General features: G+C 42.5%; 1 protein-coding gene across 1 annotated transcript; it reads left to right on the plus strand.

The window, feature by feature from the left end:
* The first annotated feature begins 6,451 nt into the window (after positions 1-6,451).
* Positions 6,452-24,811, plus strand: WHAMM (WASP homolog associated with actin, golgi membranes and microtubules). Its single transcript, XM_068991314.1, is given in 12 exon segments — positions 6,452-7,060; positions 9,683-9,856; positions 10,588-10,738; positions 12,706-12,875; positions 14,068-14,233; positions 17,071-17,258; positions 18,470-18,556; positions 18,790-18,885; positions 21,501-21,731; positions 21,733-21,792; positions 21,795-21,975; positions 24,191-24,811. Coding segments are annotated over 12 exon segments (2,415 nt in total). The 3' UTR covers positions 24,493-24,811.
* Positions 24,812-26,667: the final 1,856 nt, after the last annotated feature.

Below are 26,667 nucleotides of genomic sequence, written 5' to 3' on the forward strand. Positions count from 1 at the left end.
AGCAGCCAGTCCTCTCTCCTCTGGCCACCATTGGCCCACCTGCAGGAAATACAGCAAACTCTCTGAAGGGTCCCGTTGTTGAAGACCCCTCACGGGGCTTAGGGGTGGAGGATAGGATTTCCAATACTGCCCCTGCCCCTTCCAGTCCAACCACAGCTCTCTCCAGAAAAATCGCTCCACTAGTCTCCCTCCGAGACGCCCTCTCTTCTTCATTCTGCTCCCTTTTAATTTTTTTCCACTGGTGCAGGGTTCTGGACCATTTCCTTTAAAAGTCTGCATGTGGTGATGTGATCTTCAAATTTGACATCTACTGCTTTTTGAAATCTTAATCAAAATTTTATTTTAAAAAACATTGTTACTGCCAAGTATCTATATAACAAAAATATTGGAAGCAAATAAAACATCAAAAGCAAAAAATCTGAAAGAATAAATTATGCAAAGATACATTATGTACAAGAAGGTTCACCACAGCGTTATCTCTATTGGCAGAAAATTGAAGTTAATCTATGTCTACCAAAATAGAATCATCAATAATGTCAACTCAGTATTGGCAAGTATTAAAATAATGATGTAGATACCTATTTTTTAAATGTGGAAAATGCCCACAATATATGTGTAGAAACAGTAGAAAGTAGAAAGACTATGCAAAATATTAGGGACAGGGGTGTACCTATGGCTGATTCTTATTGATGTATGACAGAAAACCACAAAATGCTGTAAAGCAGTTATCCTTCAATTAAAAAAATAAATTAAAAAACAGTATGCAAAATATTACTACAGTATAAAACCACCTGATGCAAAGAACTGACTTATTGGAAAAGACTCTGATGCTGGGAAAGATTGAAGGCAGGAGGAGAAGGGGATGACAGAGGATAAGATGGTTGGACGGCATTACCAACTCGATGACAAGCTCCGGGATTTGGTGATGGACAGGGAAGCCTGGTGTGCTGCAGTACATGGGTTCGCAAAGAGGTAGACATGACTGAGTGACTGAACTGAACTGAACTGAATAAATATATATATACACACACAAAGTAAAAGCAAGGTTTACGTCTTCTGAGTTATATTACTTTTATCTTTTATCTCTGATGTGTCCATTTTATAATAATTATATTTACCATGTGCTACTTTAAAAAGTCTTTACTTCTTGTTTTAAATAGTATATAGTGTTTGACTTAGAAAAAAGCAAATACTACAAAAGAACCAAAAAATAAAGTGAATGTATACCAGTCATACATTCTGGAAACAATTACTAGGTTTGGTGTATACTTATCCATATTTTTTCTAAGAATATATACATTTATTCCCCTCACATGAAATAAAAATTATAGAAAGCCTAATTTCATTTTGAAAAAGCAAATAATTTAGAAAGACTAATAGAAATGATAAAATAATATAAAAAATAGAGTTAAAAGACATTCTATAAAGACTATACAGGGGCTTCCCTGGTGGCTCAGTGGTCAAGAATTCGCCTGCCAATGCAGGAGACATAGGTTCAGTCCCTGATCTGGGAAGATCACACTTGCCACAGAGCCACTAAACCCATGCACCAAAACTACTGAGCTTGTGCTACAGAGCCTGGGAGCCGCAACTACTGAGCCCATGTGATACAACTCCTGAAGGCCGCACGCCCTAGAGCCAGTCCTCTGCAACAAGAGAAGCCGCCACAGTGAAAAACCAGGGTGCTGCAACTAGAGAGTAGCCCCTGCTCATTGCATCTAGAGAAAAAGTCCGTTCAGCAATTAAGACTCAGCACTGCCAACAAGTAAATTAATTATTAAAAAATATATACAAAAAGATATTAAACAGACTAGTTCAGTTCAGTCATTCAGTCATGTCCAACTCTTTGTGACCCCATGGAACGCAGCATACAATGCTTCCCTGTCCATCACCACTTCTGGAGCTTACTCGAACTCATGTCCATTGATTCGGTGATACCATTCAACCACCTCATCCTCTGTTGTCCCCTTCTCCTGCCTTCACTCTTTCCCAGCATCAGGGTCTTTTCAAATGAGTCAGCTCTTTGCATGAGGGGGCCAAAGTATTGGAATTTCAGCTTCAGTATCAGTCCTTCCAAAGAATATTTAGGACTGATTCCCTTTACGATTGACTGGTTGGATTTCCTTGCTGTCTAAGGGACTCTCAAGAGTCTTCTCCAACAGCACAGTTCAAAAGTATCAATCTTCGGCACTCAGCCTTCTTTATGATCCCACTCTCACATCCATACATGACTACTGGAAAAACCATAGCTTTGACTAGATAGACTTTTGTTGGCAAAGTAATGTCTCTGCTTTTTAATATGCTGTCTAGGTTGATCATAGCTTTTTGTCCGAGGAGCAAACACCTTTTAATTTCATGGCTGCAATCACCATCTGCAGTGATTTTGGAGCCCCCCAAAATAAAGTCTGTCACTGTTTCCATTGTTTCCCCATCTATTTGCCATGAAATGATGGGACCAGGTGCCATGATCTTCATTTTCTGAATGCTGAGTTTTAAGCCAACGTTTTCACTCCCCTCTTTCACTTTCATCAAGAGGCTCTTTAGTTTTTCTTCGCTTTCTGCCATAAGGGTGATATCATTTGCATATCTGAGGCTATTGATATTTCTCCTGGCAATCTTGATTCTGGCTTGTGCTTCATCCAGACCAGCATCTCACATGATGTACTCTCCATATAAGTTAAATAAGCAGGGTGACAATACACAGCTTTGATGTACTCCTTTGGCCACCTGATGTGAAGAACTGACTCATTGTAAAAGACCCTGATGCTGGGAAAGATTGAAGGCAAGAGGAGAAGGGGACGACGGAGGATGCGATGGTTGGACGGCATCACTGACTCAATGGACATGAGTTTGAGTAAACTCGGGAGTTGGTGATGGACAGGTAGGCCTGGCATGCTGCAGTCCATGGAGTCGCAAAGAGTTGGACACAACTGAGCAACTGAACTGACTGACTGAGATGTTTTTCTGGAACTCTCTTGCTTTTTCTATGATTCAATGGACACTGGCAATTTGATCTGTGGTTCCTCTGCCTTTTCTAAATTCAGCTTGAACATCTGCAATTTCACAATTCTCGTATGTTGAAGTCTGACTTGGAGAATTTTGAGCATTACTTTACTAGCGTGTGAGATGAGTGCAATTGTGCGGTAGCTTGAACATTCTTTGGCATTGCCTTTCTTTGGGATTGGAATGAAAACTGACCTTTTCCAGTCCTGTGCCACTGCTGAGTTTTCCAAATTTGCTGGCATATTGAGTGCAGCACTTTCACAGCATCATCTTTGAAGATTTGAAATAGCTCAACTGGAATTCCATCACCTCCACTAGCTTTGTTCGTAATGATGCTTTCTAAGGCCCACTTGACTTCACATTCCGGGATGTCTGGCTCTAGGTGAGTGATCACACCATCGTGGTTATCTGGGTCATGAAGATCTTTTTTGTACAGTTCTTCTGTGTATTCTTGCCACGTCTTCTTAATATCTTCTGTTTCTGTTAGGTCCATACCATTTCTATCCTTTATTGTGCCCATCTCTGCATGACATATTCCCTTGGTATCTCTAATTTTCTTGAAGAGATCTCTAGTCTTTCCCATTCTATTGTTTTCCTCTATTTCTTTACATTGATCACTGAGGAAGGCTTTCTTATCTCTCCTTGCTATTCTTTGGAACTCTGCATTCAGATGGATGTATCTTTCCCTCTCTCCTTTGCCTTTAGCTTCTCTTCTTTTCCAAGCTATTTGGAAGGCCTCCTCAGACAACCATTTTGCCTTTTTGCATTTCTTTTTCTTGGGGATGGTCTTGATCATTGCCTCTGGCACAAGGTCACAAACCTCCGCCCATAGTTCTTCAGGCACTGTCTATCAGATTTAATCCCTTGAATCTATTTGTCACTTTCACTGTATAATTGTAAGGGATTTGATTTAGGTCATACCTGGATGGTCTAGTGGTTTTCCCTACTTTCTTCATTTTAAGTCTGAATTTGGCAATAAGAAGTTCATGATCAGAGTCACAGTCAGCTCCTGGTCTTGTTTTTTCTGACTATATAGAGCTTCTCCACCTTTGGCTGCAAAGAAAATAATCAATTGGATTTAGATATTGACCATCTGGTGATGGCATGTGTAGAGTCTTCTCTTGTGTTGTTGGAAGAGGGTGTTTGCTATGACCAGTACATTCTCTGCAAAATTGTGTAAGTCTTTGACCTGCTTCATTTTGTACTCCAAGGCCAAATTGCCTGTTACTCCAGGTATCTTTTGACTTTTTACTTTTGCATTCCAGTCCCCTATAATGAAAATCACATCTTTTTTGGGTGCTAATTCTAGAAGGTCTTGTAGGTCTTCATAGAACCATTCAACTTCAGCTTCTTCAGTATTGCTGGGCAGGGCATAGACTTGATTACTGTGATAGTGAATGGTTTGCCTTGGAGACGAACAGAGATTGTTCCGTTACTTTTGAGATTGCATCCAAGTACTGCATTTTGGACTCTTTTGTTGACTATGATGGCTACTCCATTTCTTCTAAGGGACTTCTGGTGGAGAGTTCTGACAAAACATGGTCCACTGGAGAAGGGAATGGCAAACCACTTCAGTATTCTTGCCATGAGAACCCCATGAACAGTATGAAAAGGCAAAAAGATAGGACACTGAAAGATGAACTCCCTAGGTCGGTAGGTGTCCAATATACTACTGGAAATCAATGGAGAAATAACTCCAGAAAGAATGAAGAGATGGAGCCAAAGAAAAAAACAATACCTAGCTGTGGATGTGACTGGTGATGAAAGTAAAGTCCAATGCTGTAAAGAGCAATATTGCATAGGAACCTGGAATATTAGGTCCATGAATCAAGGCAAATTGGAAGTGGTCAAACAGGAGGCGGCAAGAGTGAACATCGACATTTAAGGAATCAGTGAACTAAAATGGACTGGAATGGGTGAATTTAACTCAGATGACCATTTTATCTGCTACTGCGGTTAAGAATCCCTTAGAAGAAACAGACCTGAATTGTAAGTAAATCATATTAGCTAATACATTAAAAAATAGTTTGAGGGAAAATAAATCACTTCAGCTAAAAGGTTGTCTCTCCAAATGACAACCAGAGCAGAGCCCCACCTTTCTTTGGTATTAAAGGGAGGGACCTTCAGATAGAGGCAATTTTACCTTCAAGCTACTTTCCTAGAGTCTCCTAGTTGCCTTGGGGATAGATTATCTGCCTTGGGATTGTCTTCAGGCTGGGAGATGCCCTAACCATAGTTTCAGCCTGGCCCTGTTTTTCTTTGCCGGCGGGGCGGTGGGGGGGGGGGGGAGGGGGGAGATCATTGTTGGAAATCTGATTCCAGGCTTTCCTAGCTCAAAAACTTCAACAATCCCTTCACTGGTTCCTGAATCAAACTTTTGAAAATCTTGTTTAGATGAAGGGCTTCTTCCCTGCTCCCTGAGCTTCTTGTTCCTCCCGCTCTGTCCTCCAACCCCACTACCACTCTAGCAGCTCTCTCAGGATGGGAGCTGACATGTACTGTATTTCCGTCTACCCTCTACATTTCCTAGGTAGAGACCAGTGCTGCCTTATTCCCTGTATGAACACGTTCAGCTCCAACCCACACTCCGTCCCCAGCTGAAAGTACATCACCCCATCTCCTTAAACAGGTCTTCAGTAGCCAGGTGGTCTGAAGTGTCTGAATTGCCTGAGTGTCTGGGTATCTTAAGAAAAGTTTCTTTTCTGGATCTCAGTTTCCTTATCTCTATAATGACAAGTTAGAACATGGATTGTATTTAAACATGTCGGTTGGGAGCCGAAAGGATTTGAAGATGGAGGTATCTTTTTTTCTTTTTGGGGGGGCATGACCCCTTCGTGCGCAGCCTCCCAAAACATTATACATTACATAAAAGCTTGCTGAATTGATAACAAACTTGTGGCTTCTACCTAGTGCCTGGCACTTACGCCCTCAACAAATAACTATTAAGTTTAATGTTATACCTCACCGTTCTTGAGCTCAGGAACGATGTATTCACTAGAGCCCTGATGATAGAAGACCAAGTCAACCGGGTTTCCGTTCTCAAGAGGCTCACAGTTTAGTGCAGGAGGCTAAGACAACAACTAGTTCGTTTAACAAACATTTTTTCAATGTCAGTGTGTACATAGGTGGAAAAGGTGAGGCAAGAGTGGTAATCCCAGGATCCGGACCAGGTTGCGACACTGGTTGATTCCAAGCGGCGACCTCCTGACCATTTCTTTGGTTGTCGCGAACTCTCCCATCTATCATCCAGCCAATCGCGGAAGCGTTGTTGGAAGCCTCCCAGGCAGCAGACAGCCAATCAAAAGTGCCGAGGGTGGCGGTGGTGGGGGTGCTGACGCCGATTCCAGTTCAGCGAAAGATGACGCCCTCCGGACTGTGCAGCGGCTGCTGGTGCGAGGAGACCAGGCTCTGGAGAGCCGAGCCCGCCGGGCGCTGACCGCTGGCGGCCATGGAGGACGAGCAGCCCGACAGCTTGGAGGGCTGGGTGCCGGTCCGCGAGGACCTCTTCGCCGAGCCCGAGCGGCACCAGCTGCGCTTCCTGGTGGCCTGGAATGATGTGGAGGGCAAGTTCGCCGTGACTTGTCACGACCGCACGGCGCAGCGGCGGCGGCGGCGCGAGGGGAGCCAGCCGGGGCCCGAACCCAAGCCCGAGCCCGAGGCCGCCGCTCCCCCGCCCAGTTGGGCGGGCCTGCTCTCGGCTGCCGGGCTCCGCGGCGCGCACCGGCAGCTGGCAGCGCTGTGGCCGCCGCTCGAGCGCTGCTTCCCGCGGTTGCCGCCGGAGCTAGACACGGGCGGCGGCGGGGCCTGGGGCCTGGGGCTCGGGCTGTGGACGCTGGTGTGGCCGGCGCCCGCAGGGCCGGGCGAGGCGGCGCTGCAGGAGCTGTGCGGGCAGCTGGAACGCTACCTCGGCCAGGCGGCCGACGGCTGCGGCGGCGCGGCGGTGCGCGACGCGCTCTTCCCCGGGCAACGCTGCGCGGCGGACTGCGAGAGCACGCGAGAATTCCGGGAGCGAGCCCTGCGCGCGCGGCGCGATGGGGCGAGCGCGCGGCTGCGCCAGGTACGCGCCCGCCGGGCCCACGCAGGTCCTTTCCGTGTTGCTTTGCCTGGGGAGGGACGAGTGCGAGAGTGGGGTCTTCCCGTTATCTGCGTGATGCGCGGAAGGGGCGCGCAGCCTCGTAGGTGCATCACCTGTCGGACAGCAGCGAGGGGACTTCCGGAGGAACCCGCCCGGGGCCTGGCGAGAGGACTGAGTTAAAGTTTATTCGCAGTTCAGAGCCAGAGTAGGCTCTTTAACCTTTCCCCTGGAGATATTGGCGGAGCAGGCTGTTGTGACCGGAAATGCCAGAGAATACTGAAAGAGAAACTAGAAACATCCCATGAGTGTAGGAAGTGATAACAAGGACTGGATGTAAACAAAAGCAGGTTCCGTGTATGAGGGGAAGCCCCATAAGGGAGACAAGATGTGTTAGAGGATGAAGGGGCTTCTAGGACCTACGCCTTTGAGGTAAGAAAGACTTGGTGAGGTGATTTCCTTGGTGGTCCAAGGAAAGGACTCCCCGTTTTGCACTGCAATGGGGCACTGGCTCCCAAGACCCCGCATGCCCAGTGTGGCCAATAAAACAAAACAGACTTGGTCCAGTGGAAAGCCGATAGGATATGAGCTGTATTCATCAGTTGGGAGCAGCAGCAATAGGAAAGCAGTTTTAAGCTTGAAAGAGGTTGTTAGAGCGATTGAACGATTCATTTTTTGAGCGCTGAGTTTACAGAACTGAAGGGGATTCAAAAAAGGGTTGAAGAGGAAAACATGGCTCATATATCCACAACGAATTGACTATTCCTAAGTCAAGACTGAGTTCTCTATGCTACACCCGGACATGCCTCTTGCCGGCCCTTTCTCACTATTTATTGTTTTAGTCGTTAAGTCGTGTCTGACCCCATTGACTGTAGCCCACCAGGCTCCTCTGTCCATGGGATTTCCCAGGCAAGAATACTGGAGTGGTTTGTTATTTCCTTCTCCAGGGGATCTTCCCCACCCAGGGATCGAACCTGCGGCTCCTGCACTGCAGACGGATTCTTTACCACCGCACCACCAGGGAAGCCCTTTCTCACTCGTTCTTAATCAGAATGATTTTTCTCTGCATTCATTTGAGGAAGGGGAGATGTAAGAACAATTTAGCCACATTCCAACATCTTAATTATATTCTCTCAAGCTAAATATAGAATGAGCTTTTTATACACCCACTTCTCATTGGTTTATTTCACTTGATAATATGAGGAAACCACAGGGCAGTTTCAGGCTAGTTAGCTTTTGATCTTCAGTTTTACCATGTTGAATCACTTATTTTTCAGTATACACTTTATCCAAGTTTGAGTTCACTCAGAGGTATTATGGCACTAGTATAGTTCATACTGTTACGCTAGCTGTTGACACTGGTATAGTTCACCTGTTTACCTGGAACATGTGGGTGGAGTGAGGGCTTAAATATGAAATACACTGCATCCATGGAAGTGCATGTAATAATGTTAGTACTCAGCTCATATTTAGAACAGGAAAACAATTGATTCTAGAATTAGACCAATTAGTAACATTGCTAGAATATAGAAAGTGAGACTGAATGTTTTGAAGTCTGAATAGTCTTAAGAAATAAGGCTGAAAAACATCAGTTATCTTAAGTTTACTTTTTCACGTGTTTTAATTTTCTTGAAGGAAACTTTTGCTTTTCTTTTTGGAGGGGGGTGGGTAATCCTACTGTTATCACCTGGATAAAATGACTACGGAACATAGATTACTTTATTCTTAACTGGAGGGAAGGAAATAGAAAAATTTAAGGATGTACTGACCGAGGGGTGGGGGTGGGGAGTTTATACTATTACCTGATTTTATTTCTCTTCTCCTGGGCAGTAAATTAGTTTCTTATCAAATGAGTTTTTCTAGATTATAAATGCTCAATTTATTTCTTGCCCTGCCTCAGAAGCATTCTTTAGAGGCTAGAGCCCCATTTGTGATGCTGTGAATGAGTCTACTTTGCTGGGGAATTGATGGGAATACTAACCTGGGGGAATTAAGAGAGTCAACATGCTGGAGAACTACTTGGAATCATCTCTATGGCTTTATGAGTTTGTCTGTTTGTTTTGGTTTGTTTTGATTGTATCACACGGCATGTAGGGTCTTAGTTCCCTGACCAGAGATTGAACCTATGCTGCCTGCAGCGGAAATGCAGTCTTAACCACTGGGCCACCAGGGAAGTCCCTCAGCAGTTTTAAAAAAGGAGTGCATTCTCACAATACCTTTATGGTCAAAAAAGCGATGGAAAAATATCCTCTCTCAGGTCCTTTTCTCTGAGTCCTTAGTACATGTACTACATACTTAGGACCAACTCTACATCCTCTTCTGTCTCCCATTTATTACTATAAAAGTGCCCAGATTACTGAACCAGTCTTCAAAAGCACAGTGCTGAATAAATGATTACAATAATAATATTCCTACTATGGATGTACCATGATTTATTTAACCATTCTTACTGGGCATTTTGGTTGGAGGACAGTAACATTTTCATGTTTAATCAGTATTTTGAATTGATGTGTTAATGTTAGGAACATTCAGGTTTCTTTAGCTCTGTTGGTTTGGTATGATCTTATACTGTCCATACTTGAACTTTATTTACATTTTGCCTTCTAGTTGCTTCAAGGGCATGAAAAAGCCAACACCATGGTAGCATTAATGAAAGTGTATCGAGAGGAAGATGAAGCGTACCAGGAATTAGTCACTGCGACAACTATGTTCTTCCAGTATTTACTGCAGCCATTCAGGGACATGCGGGAACTTGCAACTTCATGTAAGCTTGCTATTTTGGTACGTTTTACGTTTTTACTTTATCAGATTTACTGTTTATGACATGCTGTTTCTTTAGTTGCATTAATGATTCAATCTGTGTTTCCACTTTGGGTTCACCCCGTGTTTCGATAATATTGTAGATACATCGAATTTATTTTTTAAATTGATTGAAAGACGAAGACATTTGAAAAATGTATTTATTTATTTTTGGCTGTGCTGGGCCATGCATGGACTTTCTCTAGTTGAGGTGAGCGGGGGGCTGCTCTCCAGTTGTGGTGTGCAGGCTTCTCTTGTGGCTTGTGGGCTCCCGAGTATGGGCTAGGTGTTGTGATGCACGGGCTTAGTTGCCCCGCCGCATGTGGGATCTTCTCAGACCAGGGATAAAACCAGTGTCCCTGGGATTGGCAGGTGAGCCACTGGACCACCAGGGAGGTCTCCAAACAATATATATTAACAGAGAAACACAGCTTGGCAGTATTCCCTTCTAGAAAAAGTTATTCGAGTAGTACAAAGTAAAGTAGGGTGTTTTTTCCTTTATGCTCCAGAGTATCCCTTTGTCTTCCAGAGGATGCTGCACTTAGAGCCTTATTTATACTCAGTAAGGAACTGATGAGTGAATGAAATTTAATTGACTAAGTAGTAGTAATAAAAGTAGTTTAAATAATCCACATGACCAGTTTCTTTCAATTTTCTAATGGTTCTACATGATTCTTTTCTCTTACTGATACAACTTTCCCTTCTTTCTGTAGAAGTCCTTGGATGAGGATGATCTGGGTCCTAAAAGGATAGTTGCCCTGCAGAAGGAAGCCCAAGAATGGACCAGACGGGCTGAAGAAGCTATAGTCTCTATTCAAGATATTACAGTGAATTATTTTGAAAAAACGGTAGAAGCATTAGCAGGTAATAATTTTAAAATGCTATACTAAGATACATGTAATTTTCATTGTACTCAGAAAACACTTGAGTGCCTCTTAAGCACCAGATTCTGTATTTTCTAGGTACTGAGGATTCACTATAAGGATAAGCATGAAGTGAAGTGAAGTCGCTCAGTTGTGTCCGACTCTTTGCGACCCCATGGACTGTAGCCTATCAGGCTCCTCCGTCCATGGGATTTTCCAGGCAAGAGTGCTGGAGTGGATAGACACTGTAAAGTCAGATGAGGGAAGAGAAATCTTAATTATATTATTCATTCAAACACATGGAAAATGGCAGTGGCAACAAGCCATATGAAGAAGAGAAACATGGGGCTCTGAGAGCCTAGGAGAGAAAAATGAGACTCAATTAGAGTGGTCACAGAAGGCCTCTGAGAAGCGGCATTTGCCCTCCTATCTGAAGGGTAAATGGAAGTGGAGAGAGCAGAAAATTGATGAGAGGGTGTACCAGGCAGGAGTAGCATTTACAAAAGCCCTCTGGTATGAGGGAGCTTGACAAGTATGAGGAAGCCACGGGCTGGAGCACAGCACAGACATACCTCATCTCATTGCTCATCTCATGGCTCTATACCTTACCCCACTTCACAGGTAGTATGATTTTTACAGATTGAAGGTTTGTGATAGTCCTACACTGAGCAAGTCTATTATAAAATAGCAAGTGCTGGGACCTCCCTGGTGCTCCAGTGGTTAAGATTCTGTGCTGCCAGTTCCGGGGGGTGGTGTGCAGGTTCGATTCCTGGTTGGGGAACTAAGATCTCACATGCCATGTGGTGCAGTCAAAAGATAAAAATAAATAAATTTTAAGAATAGCAACTACTGTTTTTCCTACAGCATTTGCCCCACTTTGTGTCTCTGTCAGTCACATTTTAGTCATTTTCCCAATATTTCAGACTTTTACATTTTGTTATGGTGATCTGTGATGAGTGATATTTGATGTTACTACGCCAAAGCGATTATAGCTCAAAGCTCAGATGATGGATAGCACTTTTTAGTAATAAAGTATTTTTAAATTAAGGTATGTACATTTTTTTAAAGACATAAGATTCCTGCACACTTAATAGACCATAATACAGTGTAAACATAACTTTTGTATGCAGTGGGGAACAAGAAAATCCAGCCTGATTTATTGTGGTGTTCACTTTACTGTGTTGATTTGGAATTGAACCTGAACTACCTCTGGGGTCTGCCTGTACAGAGAATGTGGTGTGAGAGAATGCTGGCAGACAGGCAGGGACAAGACCATATGGTCCTATAGGCTGGGTGAAGTACTTTTTGTTTATTGTGTTTTTTTTGGCCACATCACTGAGGTGGAAGTGCAGAGTCTTAACCACTGGACTGGTAGGGAAGTCCCTGGATTGAGGTGCTTTTGTCTAATATTCAGTCACTGTTGATAGTAGCTGCAAATAGCAACAACTTATTACCAGTTTGTTAAATTATAGTACATTCATAAAGTGGAATATTATGTAGCTATTAAACATGATTCTCTATAACAATTTTTATGAATAGCAAGAATTCTGTGATACAGTAAGTGAAATAAACAAGGTATAAAGCAGAATGATATCCTGGGATGGGGGAGGGGGGTTGGTGGTTTGTTTTGGTCAAACTGTATCTTCCTGTTTGTCTAGTTAGACACAGAAACAGCCCAGAAGTATTTGTACCAAGATGTAAGAAGCAATTGCTTTAAGTAAGTGAGATTCATGATTTTCTTTTTTTAAATGAAGTTATCTAAAAATTTATACTAAATAACCATGTATTATTTTTGTGACAATAAAAAAATCACTAACATACAGGTTTTCTTTTAAAAGGGATGTTTTGCCGGTAACATGGAAGGCAATAAACAGAATTTGTTCAGGATGAATTTTTCCTTTTTAAAAAAGTTTCTTTTTATATTATGAGTTGTAATTATGTTTTATTTTATTAATTATAATCCAACAGGAATGAAGAAACAGATGGCACAGGATGAGAAGAGATTTGGCCAGGCTGCCTGGGCCACAGCAACTCCCAGGTTGGAAAAACTCAAGCTGATGTTAGCCCGGGAGACTCTACAACTCATGAGAGCCAAAGAGCTGTGTTTAAATCACAGAAGAGCTGAAATTCAGGGCAAGGTAAGACAAACATAAGTGAAGCTTTGTTTTACAAATACACTTTTATTTTAGGTAGCATCCTTACTCACTTGTTCCAACACCATCTTTTTTATCTTAAAAATTTTTTTTAATTTAAAAAAATTTTTCTAAGTTTCACCATTTTATTTATTTATTGGGTTGCACTGGGTCTTAGTTGTGGCTCACGGGATCTCTGACCTTCCTTGTGGCATGTAGGAACTTTATTTGCAGCATGGGAACTCTCACCTGTGGCATGTGGGATCTAGTTCCCAGAGCAGGGATTGAATGCAGGCTCTCTGCATTGCAAGCAGAGAGTCTGCCGCTGGACCACAAGGGAAGTCCCCAGTACCATCTTCTGTTGTTATTGTCCAGTCACTGAGTTGTTCCAACTCTTTGCAACCCCATGGACTGCGGCACACCTTGCTTCCCTGTCATTCATCATCTCCTGGAGTTTGCTTTAACTCATGTCCACTGAAGTTGGTGATGCCATCCAACTGTCTCATCCTTTCTCACCCCCTCCTCTTCCTGCCCTCAATCTTTCCCAGCATCAGGGTCTTTTCAGAATTTAGAGACTGGAAGTTTGGCCGTGAAGTTTCAGTTAAAATGTTTTTGAAATATTATATTGTCACAGTCACTTGATGATCGCATTGACCTCAGAACCAAAGTAGGTAATATACTTGAAAATCAGTCAAACCATGTTTTCAGCACAATTTTAGAATAATTAAAGAGGTGCTTTGTCTTAGGAGCATAGTCAATTTTATTTCCTATAACATTATGACTTTAAAGCAGAAAACATCTGTGAATACTTCATTGCCATTTATTTTCTCAAAACCTAAATGTTTTCATATGTTTCAGAGATGAGGTAAAGTATCTGTGGTCAATGCTGAAGAAGGCATTTTTATCCCATTAAGTGAAATGGAAAAGTGTCTCTTCTCTCTTTGCTTTTTTCACGTTTGATACTGAGCAGAGAAGGAATGGCAGCCCACTCCAGTATCATTAATACTCCAGTATTCTTGTCTGGAGAAACCAGGGACAAGGAGCCTCACAGGCTGCAGTCCATTGGATCCCAAAGAGTTGAACACAGTTGAGCAACTAACACTTTCACTTTCACAGAATAGAAAATAACTCAGATGCTTGTAAAGTTTGCTTTTAATGGCCTATTTTAACTTGCTCTTATCTTTTTCATGAAAACAAGATGGAAGATCTTCCAGAACAAGAAAAAAAAATAAACATTGTAGATGACTTAGAAATACAATATTATGAAGTTCAATTAGAATTATACGAGGTTAAATTTGAGATATTAAAATATGAAGAAATACTGCTTGTTACTCAGTTGGACTCCATTAAAAGACTTATAAAAGGTAAAATTTATATTTCAATGTATATCTTGGTATGTTTAAATTACAGATTCAAGGAAATACAGACCATATTATCAATTATTTGTTGTATATTATATACTGAAATTTTCTAATACAGTTTCCCTTCAGTATTTTTGTTACTGAAATAATATATTCATTGGTAAACATATAGCAAAACAAAGGGAAACTATTATTACTCCAGTTCCATCATCTAGAGATACTTTGTAGACTCTGTAGTTTCATAGCCTTTTTTATATGCTAATGTTTAGAAATATCTATCAATTTCTTAAACCAAAACTGAGTATTCTGTTCAGTAACCTCTTTTTCATTTAATATATAATAGTCATCTTTCCATTTCAAAAAGTTATAAAATCAAAAATTTTAATGGCTGCATAGTATTCCATTAAATAGATATACTGGTATATCCACTTTTCACTGTTGTGAACAATGTAGTGAAGAACCTTCCTTTACAAATGTCTTTGTGTGTAGATCAGATTCTTTCCTTGGAATAAATTTCTAAAGATGGAATCAGGTACATTTTACAAAATGTATGTTTAACATTTTGACACCTAATTGTTAAAACAACACTATAACAATCATTTGATAGACATTTTCCCATACCACTATTATTTTCTAATTTCTAAATTTCATTCTACTTAATGATGCTCCTATCAGCTGATGATGAAAATGTTCCCCAGAACTTATTCATTTAAATTCTTTGCCTGTATGATGGGGAAAAAAATGGCATCTTCTAATTTTCATTTATTTCATTTACAAGTGATGTTGAACACAATTTTGTATGTTTACTGGTCATTTGTTTTTATTTACTGCCTATTCGTGGTCTTTGTCCATTTTTCTTTGGAATATTCCCTTTTTGTATTAGAGATGTTACTTTATTATCTGTCATATGTTGCAAATCATTGCTCTGTCATTTGCTTTTTCGGAATATTTAATCTTTATGAAGTCACCTCTCTCAGTCTTTCTGCTTTGGTGTTGTAACTCCTTTATCCCAAAATTACACAGGTATTTACTTTTGTTTTTAGTATTTTTATGATTTTGCTTTTAAAAACATTTGGCTCTTTAATCCAGATGAAGTTTATTTTGATGTGGGGTAGCAATCTAAACTTTCCCCTCCAAATTCTTAGCAGTCCCACTCACTGATTTTAAAAACATTTCCCCTGTTGCTTTGACTTGTCACCTGTCCCATATCCAGGATTATCATCCTTGCTTTGATCTATTTATGAACTCTTATTTTCTTTCACTAATTTGTGAATGGCTCCTAGTAGCTGGTACCATGCTGTTCCTATTATTACATAAAGCAAATCCTTCCCTCATTAATCTACTTTTCCAAAAACTTTCTGACTCCTTATCACTCCTTTATTCTTCCAGATGAACTTTAGAATCATTTTGACAAGCTCAAAACAAAAAGCCCAAAAAACTCGGAATTTTTATTGGGATTGCAGTTAACATTAGAGATTACTTTGGGAAGAATTATCGTCTTTTCAATTTTGAATCTTCCCATCCAAGAACATGGTATGTCTCTCCATTTACTCAAGTCTGTTGTTTTCCCTAAAGTTCCTCCAAGTTTAGTTATTTTCTTCATATAGATCCTGAACATTTAATTTAATCCTGCTGCTGCTAAGTCGCTTCAGTCGTGTCCGACTCTGTGCGACCCCATAGACGGCAGCCCACCAAGCTCTGCCCTTCTCCAGGCAAGAACACTGGAGTGGGTTGCCATTTCCTTCCCCAATGCATGAAAGGGAAAAGTGAAAGTGAAGTCACTCAGTTGTGTCCAACTCTTAGCGACCTCATGGACTGCAGCCTACCAGGCTCCTCCATCCATGGGATTTTCCAGGCAAGAATAATCCTAGGTATTCAAAAAACTTTAGCTTCATGTTATAAGCACTTTACATATTTAGGAAGAAGTTCTATTAGAAAAAGGTTAATCTGGATGGATGCATGCCAAACTATTCATATTTTCCTCTGGGAATAAAAGGACAAAGATTTGGTGAGGAAAGAGGAAAATTTTACTTTCTATTTTTATGTACTTCTGTAGGACTTGAGTTTGTTACAATCAGCATGTATTTAAAAAAAAATCAATATGTAATTAAGATTAAATATCATTAAGGCACCTTAATGACATGCTGCTGGTAGAACATATGTTGCCTTTCTTGAGGAGGGTGGTTTGACAACAGTGATTAGGAGCCTTAAATATTCATCTGCAAAGGAAGTAATAAAAAATGAATACAAAGATTTATATTCAAAGATGTTCATCACAGTGGAAATGATAATAATGGAACATTGTGACATTCTGAGAACAGAGAGTGCTTAAATTCCAGAATACTGTGTTGCCATTAAAATTGTATTTCTATCACATGGAAAAGTTTCTCTGAGAATTATCTTTATTGATACAAGTAACTATGTAAGTTGCATGTGTGTGTGTATACATAGACACATGTATATATCTGTTAATTGTAAGAACCTTTAACTATCCTTACATCGGATCTCCTTACATGTGTGGGCTTCCCTGGTGGCTCATTGGTAAAGAATCCACCTGTCAATGCAGGAGACAGGGGTTTGATCCCTGATCTGAGAAGATGCTGCAGAGCAACTAAACCTGTGCACCACAGCTGCTGAGCCCGAGCGCCCCAGAGCCTGTGCTCTGCCACAAGAGAAGCCACCGCAATGCGAAGCCCACGCACTGCAGCTAGAGAGTAGCCCCCACTTTCTGCAGCTAGAGAAAGCCTGCGCAGCGATGAGGACCCAGTGCAGCCAAAAGAAAACAAAGTATGCATTATTTTTAATAAAATACGGTTTAAAAATCATTAATATGCTTCTAGATAAACAGGATGAAGTGATCTACTACGACCCGTGTGAAAGTCCAGAGGAACTTACGGTCATGGATGGTGTAATGGGGCTACAGGAAGGGAAGCAGCTGGAGGTGGGGGTGCTCAGCCAGCAGTGCCAGCAGCTGGAGTCAAAGCGGGGCAGCATCTGTGCCAGGAGAGCCCGTCTCAGGAACAGAAAGGTGGGTGCGCCCGGGCGGCCTTCTCGGCTCACGGCTTTGGGGGATTTCTTCTTTTACAAAAGATAGGTTCAAAAATAAGGCTTTTATGAATGATTCATTTCATGTGTGTTTATGTAGATATCAGTGGCTACAATTAACATACACTACAGTTTTTTTTTTTCCTTAAAAAGATTCTTTTTTCCTTTTGGATTTAACCATCTTTAGATTTTAATTAAGTCTTTCAACAACTATTGGTTGAATGTCTATGGCATACATAGGCATTTTAAAAAATCACAATAGGTAAAAACTTCTAAGAAGCTATAATAAATGATAAAATTAATTTTTTTTAAATTGATTATGTCAGTCAGACAATATTTGGCTTATTTCAGTCCTTAAAATTGGTGAGTGATTTTTTTCCTAATTTTTAAAAACTCTGTGATTACATAAAAAGGTAACATACTAAGAAGGGGTAAGCATACTTGAGATAACAGTTTTTTTTTTAAGTTATTTATTTACTTATTTTTGGTTGCACCGAGTCTTCATTGCTGAGTGGGCTTTCCCCATTTGTGGTGAATGGGGGCTTCTCTTGGTGTGGATGGAGCACAGACTCTGGAGCACAGGCATGGAAGCTGTGGTGTTCGGGCCTAGTTGCCCTGTGGCATGTGGGATCTTCCCGGACCAGGGACTGAACTTGTGTCCCTTGTGTTGGCAAGCAGACTCTTAACCACTGGACCACCAGGGAATTCCTATATGATACAGTTTTTAATATAATTTTTTAGATAGTATAGATTGGATGTGTTATGTAGATATGTTTGGAAATATTTAGAATATTAGGGGGAAATGTGTTTATAACAATTGCACTGAAACAGATCCTTAGGACACTTCCCACTTAAGGGTGTGGGGCTGCCTGTATGTCCTCCCATTTCTACTTGGTTGGAGGACTTGCCTTTTCATCTCCCAAAGCACTGCACCCCAGCCATGACCTTCCTGACCAGGAACAAGGGATTTCTGTAAGCAGCCAATCGGCCCATGTCACGTGACTGAGGAGGAGGCAGACGTACTGAATCACACCGTAACTCCTATTAATAAATGTCTTATACTGCAGCCCAAATGCAGCGCTTTTTTCTTTTAACCTTTTATGCTACCCCATGGAAATATTAAAAGCCATGCAGTGTTCAATTTATAACCGAGTTAAAAAAAAACAGATCAGTGAAATTACATTATTCCCCTAGGATCAATGCAAAGAAAATCATCGACTCAGACTTCAACAGGCTGAAGAAAGAATAAAATATTCTCATCAGCACCACAGTGTTCAGAGGGTGAGTGGCCGAAGAAAAATGTTTTATGTTTGCATGATGTGACCCATGGGCTTGTGCAAAGTGGAGCCCCACTGCTGGTCAGCCTGGATCCTGAGGGCGTGGTGCAGTGTGGCCCCGCAGCTGGGGTGGGGGTGGTGGTACGGACATGAAGGTGGGCGGGGGGGGTGGCAAGAATGTCAGCTTACAGTCTCTCAAGACTTTGGGGAAGCTTACAGATATGTGTTTGTCTATAGAAAAGAGACAAGAAAAAAGAGGAGGAACAAAAGAAAAGAGAATGGATAAACCAAGAACGCCAAAAAACCCTCCAACGATTAAGAGCATTTAAAGAGGTGAGTTCTGTAAATCCTTGCTTCTCCTGTGTTTTCTGGAAAAATAAATGAAGATCACCTGCCCTAGGAGAAAAATATGAAGTATTAGGGACAGATGATTTGGGACCTAAAATGTTCCCCAAATGCCATGATTTGTAGTCTGTAAATAAAAAACAAAAGTATTAGAAATATCAAGATGTTTTTGACCTTGCTGCTCACCCTGCTGTTAACTGGCAGGGAAAACCAAAAATAGTTAAACAGAGTTGTGCCCGACTCTTTGTGACCCCATGGACGGTAGCCGGCACCAAGCTCCTCCATCCATGGGATTTTCTAGGCAAGAGTACTGGAGTGGGTTGCCTTTTCCTTCTCCAGGGAATCTTCCCCGACCCAGGGATTGGACCCAGGGATCGAACCCAGGTCTCCCACATTGTAGACAGACGCTTTACTGTCTGAGCCACCAGGGAAGTCCCAATGAAGTATTAGGGACAGATGATTTGGGACCTAAAATGTTCCCCAAATGCCATGATTTGTAGTCTATAAATAAAAAACAAAAGTATTCAAAATATCAAGATGTTTTTGACCTTGCCGCTTACCCTGCTGTTAACTGGCAGGGAAAACCAAAAATAGTTAAATTGTCCTCAGCTCTAGCTGGCTTTTCCTCATTTATAATAAAGAAGGCTTTAAAATTTGGTCGAGGAAACATTGTGACATCAGTTAAGTGACCTGTTAAAAGTGAACAGGTTTAAGAGACAGGGAGAACAAACAGGGACACCAAGGGGGTGCGGGAAGACCTGGGAGGTTGGGCTGGCGTATGTATACTGTTGACACCATATATGAAATAGGTAGCTCACGAGAAACTACCGCATAGCACAGTGAGCTCCTCTGAGAGCTCTGTGGGGACCAAAATGGGAAGGAAATCCAAAAAAGGTGGGCTATATGTATACGTAAAGCCGATTCACTTTGCAGTATAGCAGAAACTGACACAACGTTGTAAAGCAACTATACTCCAATACATTTTTTTCTTCAAAAGTGAATAGGTTTTTTTTTTTTTTAAAGTAAATAGATACTTAAAGTAACATCAAACTTTTTGAACATAAAAGCGTAAACCTGTTCTCGTCATATACCCTCATAATGACCCAAAAGAGAAAACCACCCACTCCCAGACATAAGTCTGGGATGAGGTATTGAAGATGCATAGTGCAATACCAACAAGAAAAACAGGGGCCACCAGAGTGAATGCATCATATTTTACAACTTCATCTTGTCTTCTTTCTCTTGTGAAATTTTGACTGCACTGTGTCTTTGCTGTGGTGAGTCGGCTTCTCTAGTTGCCATGTGTGGGCTTAGTTGCCCCAGGCATGTGGGATCTAGTTCCTAGACTAGGGAGCAAATCCATGTTCCCTGCATTGGAAGGTGGATTCTTAACCACAGGACCACCAGGGAAGTCCCTGATACACTTTCTACTCTGATCCGTGCTGTATAGCAGGCACTGTGCTAGGCATTTACATTCATTCTCATTATCTTTTTTTTTAAAGCAACTTTATTCATGTAGGTTGCACACTATACAGTTCTTCCATTTAAAGGTTTTACTATATTCAGAGTTGTGCAACCATCGCTACAATCAGTCTGGAACAGCTTTACTGTTCCCCAAAGAAATCTCATATCCAGTAGCTATTCCCTGCTACCTCCCTGGGTCTGGGCAACTATTAATCTGCTTTCTGTCTCTGTGGATTTACCTACGGTAGACATTTCATATAAGTGGTCCTTCATGGTGAGTGGTCTCTCAGCGTAATGTTTTCAAAGCTCATCCATATTCCAGAGGGTACTGATTAGCACAGCAGAGTCACTGTGCAGGAGGGGATTCAAGGGATCCAGGTCCAGCTCCATGACCCTGAACTAGTCAGAGCCCTGATTTTCACATTTACGTGGTATGAAGGTGAAAGAATCCATCAACAAACTGGAACGAGTTGACCTTAAATTGGTAGAAGTTGCAGTTCTTTGGTTCATGGAGGTGTACACCCCTCAAGATTAGTTCTTTGTAAAGTGAGGTTTTTCTTTAGCAAACTATACCTGTGAGACTACAACTTCTTTAATTAATATTTTTAAATTACAAAATTTACTCTAAGACTAAACATTAGAGAAACATCTGTAATACCTGTTTTAACTGTCACTTGGAGGTCCACACTGGTGGTATTTTTCATAGATCTGTTTTTTACATGGTTATACATTGCACACCATATCATCTGCATTTTTTTTTAAAGATGTTTCACAGACTTTGTACTGTTTATGATTTTTCATGGCTGCCTGATACTTTAAACTCAGCATAATTTTTTCAGCTGTCTTTTGTTTGTATTCGTTGTCTGATCTTTCATACTAAAAATATGATGAGTGTTTTCATCTGTATGTACCCTTTCATGTCTTTATTACAGAGAAAAGTATTATATGAAAGCATATGATGCTTGTTCCTCAGTATATAGATTTAGTAGCAAGGGTGGCTGTGCAAAGTGAAAAGCAGCCACTTCGTGAATTAGGATGATCCACACAAAGAAACTCTTTGGGTGTCCTTCATAGAAAGCTCTAGCATGTTGATGGTTTGTGATCGTAGCCAGTTTCTGACAGTGGTTTTTCATTTTCAGAGATGTCCAGGCCAGCCTATCCTAAAGAGCTCTCGCTCACAACCTGTGACTCCAGACCTGCTGAATAGACTACCCAAGCAGATACCCCCGCCGACTTCTCAGATGACAGCCGTGATCCATCCATCCTCTAGGAAAACCAGAAGTGCTCCCTTGTCTGAAGTCAGTACTGTGAAAACCCCTGAGTGTGAAGACTGTGCTGGAGACAGCCCTGTCCCGACTTTGGTTCCAACCAGTGACCAAACACATTCCACGTCTAGTGAGGAACTGCCACTGCCACCACCGCCTCCGCCTCCCCCGCCACCTCCTCCACCACCACCGCCACCGCCCCTCCCTGCTCAGCCCTTTTCTTCTCAACCTGCAAATCATCGGAATTTACGCTTCGGGACTTCAGTGAAAGATGATCAGCCACTTCCACTAGTGTGTGAATCACCCACTGAGAGCCCACGTGGTCCTGCAGACAGTTTTAGTGGCCCAGGTAATCTTCCCAACTGTCCCCACTCACCAGGGGTGGTTAAGTGGTTAGAGGGTTCCAGCTTTAGCAGCCATCATCTTCAAATCAAAATCTTTTTCATAATGCTCTACAATCTTAAAATATTCTAATATGTGTTACCTTGTCACTCTTTTATTGCAAAATTAGCAGAGCCTAAATCTGAGCCTAAATCGAAGAAACATCTCTATACAATTAATGGTCACATGACTTGGGATCTCTGAGGCTGTTCAAGAATCAACCCATCTCAGGTTCTTTTTCTTTTTTTTAATTTATTTGGCTGAGCCAGGACTGAGTTGCAGCATGTGGCATCTTTTTAGTTGCAGCATACAAACTCTTAGTTGTGCCATGTGCGATCTGGTTCCCTGACCAGGGTTTGAACGTGAGCCCCCTGCATTGGGAGCTCAGAGTCGTGGCCACTGGACCACTAGGGAAGTCCCTGTCTCAGGTTCTTAAGACATCAGTGTTTGATTTCTGCCATGTTTCAGTGTCGCTTTGAATTAAGCTCACTGTTGCATCTGTGAGTCCTTCTTGGAATTAAATGGTTACATCTTAAGCAGAATAGTGGTTTGGAATTATCTTGGAGGAATTTTAGACTATGGAGGGCTGTTCTTGTAGTCTGAGTGGTGGTCAGAGAAACCTTACTGTGGGAAATCTCTGTAAAATGAAGTGGTCAAATACAAGGGGCCTATGACATGATGGGAATTATATAACAGTTCCAACCATGGTTCTGGTTAATGTGTATCCTGGTCATTCTGAGTTTAAGGTTTCACTGTACCTAGAACGAGGCACAGATGAAAATGTGGAGACCAGATGGCCCATTTCCATGGGTTTTGCTGCAACACTGTGGTAAATGAAAGTGAGAGCTCACAGGCCTGGACAAGAAATAGGGCATGGCAGGTCTTTGTGGGGGTGCCTCGTTCCCAACCAGGGATTCCCTGGTGGCTCAGTGGTAAAGAATCTGTCGGCAATGCAGACCGGGTTCAATCCCTGGGTCAGGAAGGTCCCCTGGAGGAGGAAATGGCAGCCCACTCCAGTATTCTTGCCTGGGAAGTCCTATGGACTGCGGGCCGCAGTCCATAGAGTTGCAGAATCAGTTATGACTTACCTGCTGAGCACATGTGCACACATTGTTTCCTGACCTGACTCGTAACACACACACTGCCTCACTGCACTGAAAGAATAAGAAAGTGTGAGTTGACACCATAAAATGCCCTCGATGGTGCAAGTCTATCTTATTACTCCCAGAAGGGAAGTGGAATAACAGTTATAGGTTAAGATCTAAGGTGTTTTGTTAGCCATGGCATAGCTTTTCAGTTCTGAACTAGAAATGACTATTTACCTTGAAGTCTCACATGGAAGATCCCTAAATTAGTGGCCACAGTCACATACTTCCAGCAGGTGGTAAAAGATTTTACCCACCACAGGGGGCTCAAGGTGCCAAGAGTGAAAAATAGCTTCTCCTCACCAAGGCTTTGAAACTCTGATCTAATTTGTGTTTTGACAGCATTTCACACCCTTGGAAGTAGAGAGCACATTAAGTTACCTCAGGATAATGTAGGTGGAATTAAAACACACTATATACAGAGACATGCCAGAGCCACCCGCTCTGGGTTCACCGATTCAAGTTTTCCTTTAAGCCTTTTTGTGTGTGGAAACCCACTCACTCAGTGTCACAGAACAAGTAATCACTGACTGATATCCAAGACTGAAGTTGGAGAATTACGGCGGGGTACAGTCAAAAGATTTTTAAGTGGGAAAGGAAATGGAGGAGATAGAATGTCAGAGCTATCGATGCACGCTGGGTCGGACTAAAACACCCCAGCTGTTCATAACTATCTTCAGAGTCATCTGGAAATGTGATAACACCTGTGTCTTCAGAAACAGCCGTGCTAACCAGGAGGTATGGTGACTTTCAGCTGTGCCTGGGAGTTGCTATGGATTTGAGGAAGTAGTGGAAAATCAGTGGTTAAGGTTAAATATTAGCGATGAAACTATCCTGGATTCAAACAGGGAGCCAATACTAGCAGATAGCCGATATCAGATGCTCAGAGCATTTGTCTAATGGGATGATGACCATTTGTTTAAATCATGGCTTAACTGATGGGTGACTTGACACCTTTAACAAGTACAAAATCATCTTGGCACTTTGGGGAGAAAGAGTATGATTCCTTGACTCCTTGCTGTGTTTACTCAATTTCAGGGTCGATGGATGAAGTGCTGGCCTCCCTAAGGCATGGCAGGGCCCCTCCCCAGAAGGTGCAGGCGCCCGCTTTGCCCCCTCCCCGAGCCTCAGTCAACGAGCACATTCTGGCTGCCATAAGGCAGGGGGTCAAACTGAAGAAGGTCCACCCTGCCCCTGGCCCGAGCCCCAGCAGTAAACCCACCAGCGACCTGGAGAAGAGCATCAAGGCAGCGCTGCAGAGAATCAAGAGGGTGTCTGCTGACTCGGAGGAAGAGGAGGAGGAAGGCAATGAGCAGGGCCCCCTCGAGTGGGATCATTAGGCTCCTCTGCAAGGCCTGTTCTGATGCAGCATGTGATGGGATACTGGTAGAGAGGCTGCACAACACCCCGGAAGATCAGCTAGGGCATGGTGTGTGACGCTGCAGCTTTATTTAACGCTGCGGCTCTTCAAGTCAGGGGAGGAAGGAGACACATGGTGCCTCTTGCACATCTGAGCAAGAGGTGAGCACTGGTGGCATGAGAAACTAATCACTGTTCACCATGGATAACCTAGAATCATTCCCTTATTCTGAAAAAAGTTTACGCTGCTACTGTAGAAAGCACTGCTGACCGAGCGTGTGCAGTGGTTTGCTGGGATTGAAAGGTTTGAATGTGGACATTATTTTAACAATAATCAGAGTAAATTGCTTATAAGCAAGACTTATTTTAAATATTTTAAATGAAATGTGTTTCATGTATCAAGCATAATATAAACTCATAATAAAGAACTTATTTATAATGCCTCCGTGTCACTCATGAAGAAACCGAATATCTTAACACAACTGTTCCTGCTTTGGCTGGGTTTAGCTGAAATTTATTAAAAACATTGAATGTTTTTTTAAGCAAATACTGAGGGTGGGGAATAGTGTCATTCTCCTCAGGCACTCATGCTGGAATCTTCTTGCTTTGTGTTAAAATTAGGAAAGGAGTGGGACTTCGCTGATGATCTGGTGGCTAAGACTCGCTGCTCCCAATGCAGGTGACCCAGGATTCGATCCCTGGTCAGGGAACTAGATCCCACATGCCACAACTAAGAGTTTGCATGCTGTAACTAAAGATCCTGCATGCTGCAACTAAGACCCAGTGAAGCCAAATAAATAAAAATAGGAAAGGTGAAGAGACCAATACAAGGCAGTCCACTCATTTCTCAACTTGTCCAGAGCATCTTCACTAACCTCATCCCTTCACTCTCGCCATGGCAACCCTGGGTTTCCTCTGAACAAGATGCATTGACCCTCCTTGGTTTCCACAGAGAAGTTCTTACAGACCCAAACCGTTCCTATTTACAGCTTCTTCGCTGACTGACGGGCCTCAGGCGGCACAGCTGGGAGAGGCTTGGGTGTTTCTTCAGCAGCTGCAGCCTGGACCTCCATGTGCAGCCACTGCCAGGGTCCTACCTTCCCTGACCGTGAGAGATGCAGACCCAGATCCAGCTCCCGGGTTGAAGGTGCCTCACTCCTCTCCCTGGGCCCAGGCCCTGGTCCCCTGACACAGCACAGGTGTCATCTCTATACATGTCATCCCTTTCCTTCCTGTAGGTTCCCGGCAGGGTTTAGGAGTGTGTGTTGCATGGGGCCACACTCCTGTGTAGGTAGCATTTTGCTGGCTACTTGCTGGGCTTCCGTCAAAAACCCCAGAAGCTGGCTCAGTGGCTGTGTCCCTGGCCTCCTTCACCACCAGAGACAGGCCAACCTCAGCACAAAACTCTTCTCTAGAAAGAATTTGGTATTTTTAAAAATGGCCAAATCAGAGCTCTGTTGGACTTTGCTTGTGCTTATTTTGCAATTCAGTATTTTGAGATACGAGTGAGCTTATTCAGACTTGGATAATTCTCAGAATTTGCTTTCTAAGGGCTGCCAAAAATGAGAAGCTTTTAAAAAAAAATCCTTTTCAGAGAGTTCTCCAAAGAAAATTCCTCAACCAATCATCTTTAGTGCATCAAAACTTCTCTGGAACCTTCTCTCCCTCATTTCTCTTCCTTTTCCCTGCTTCTTCCAGCCAAGCTGGGAATTAAGTCCAGACTCTGGCCTCAACCCTGAACACTCATTGAAAGGACTGATGCTGAAGCTGAAGCTCCAATACTTTGGCCACCTGATGCAAAGAGCCAGCTCATTGGCAATGACCCTGATGCTGGGAAAGACAGAGGGCATGAGGAGAAGGGGGTGGCAGAGGATGAGATGGCTGGATGGCATCACCAATTCAATGGACGTGAACTTGGGCAAACTCCAGGAGATGGGGAGGGACAGGGAGGCCTTGCATGCCACAGTCCATGGGGTTGCAAAGTCAAGACACGACTTGGCAACTGAACACACACTGGCCTCAGAGGATCCAGGGTCACAGTGGGGGACAAGTATTGTCTCCTACTGTCTGGCTTCAAACCTCCCTAGTCCACCCTCCAGAGTGCTATCAGTCAGTCTCCACCGCTCCCTGTGATGTCCTTCTCCGCTCTCCTACCC

Source organism: Capricornis sumatraensis, chromosome 19, assembly GCF_032405125.1.
Source record: "Capricornis sumatraensis isolate serow.1 chromosome 19, serow.2, whole genome shotgun sequence".
Classification (NCBI taxonomy): Eukaryota; Metazoa; Chordata; class Mammalia; order Artiodactyla; family Bovidae; genus Capricornis; species Capricornis sumatraensis.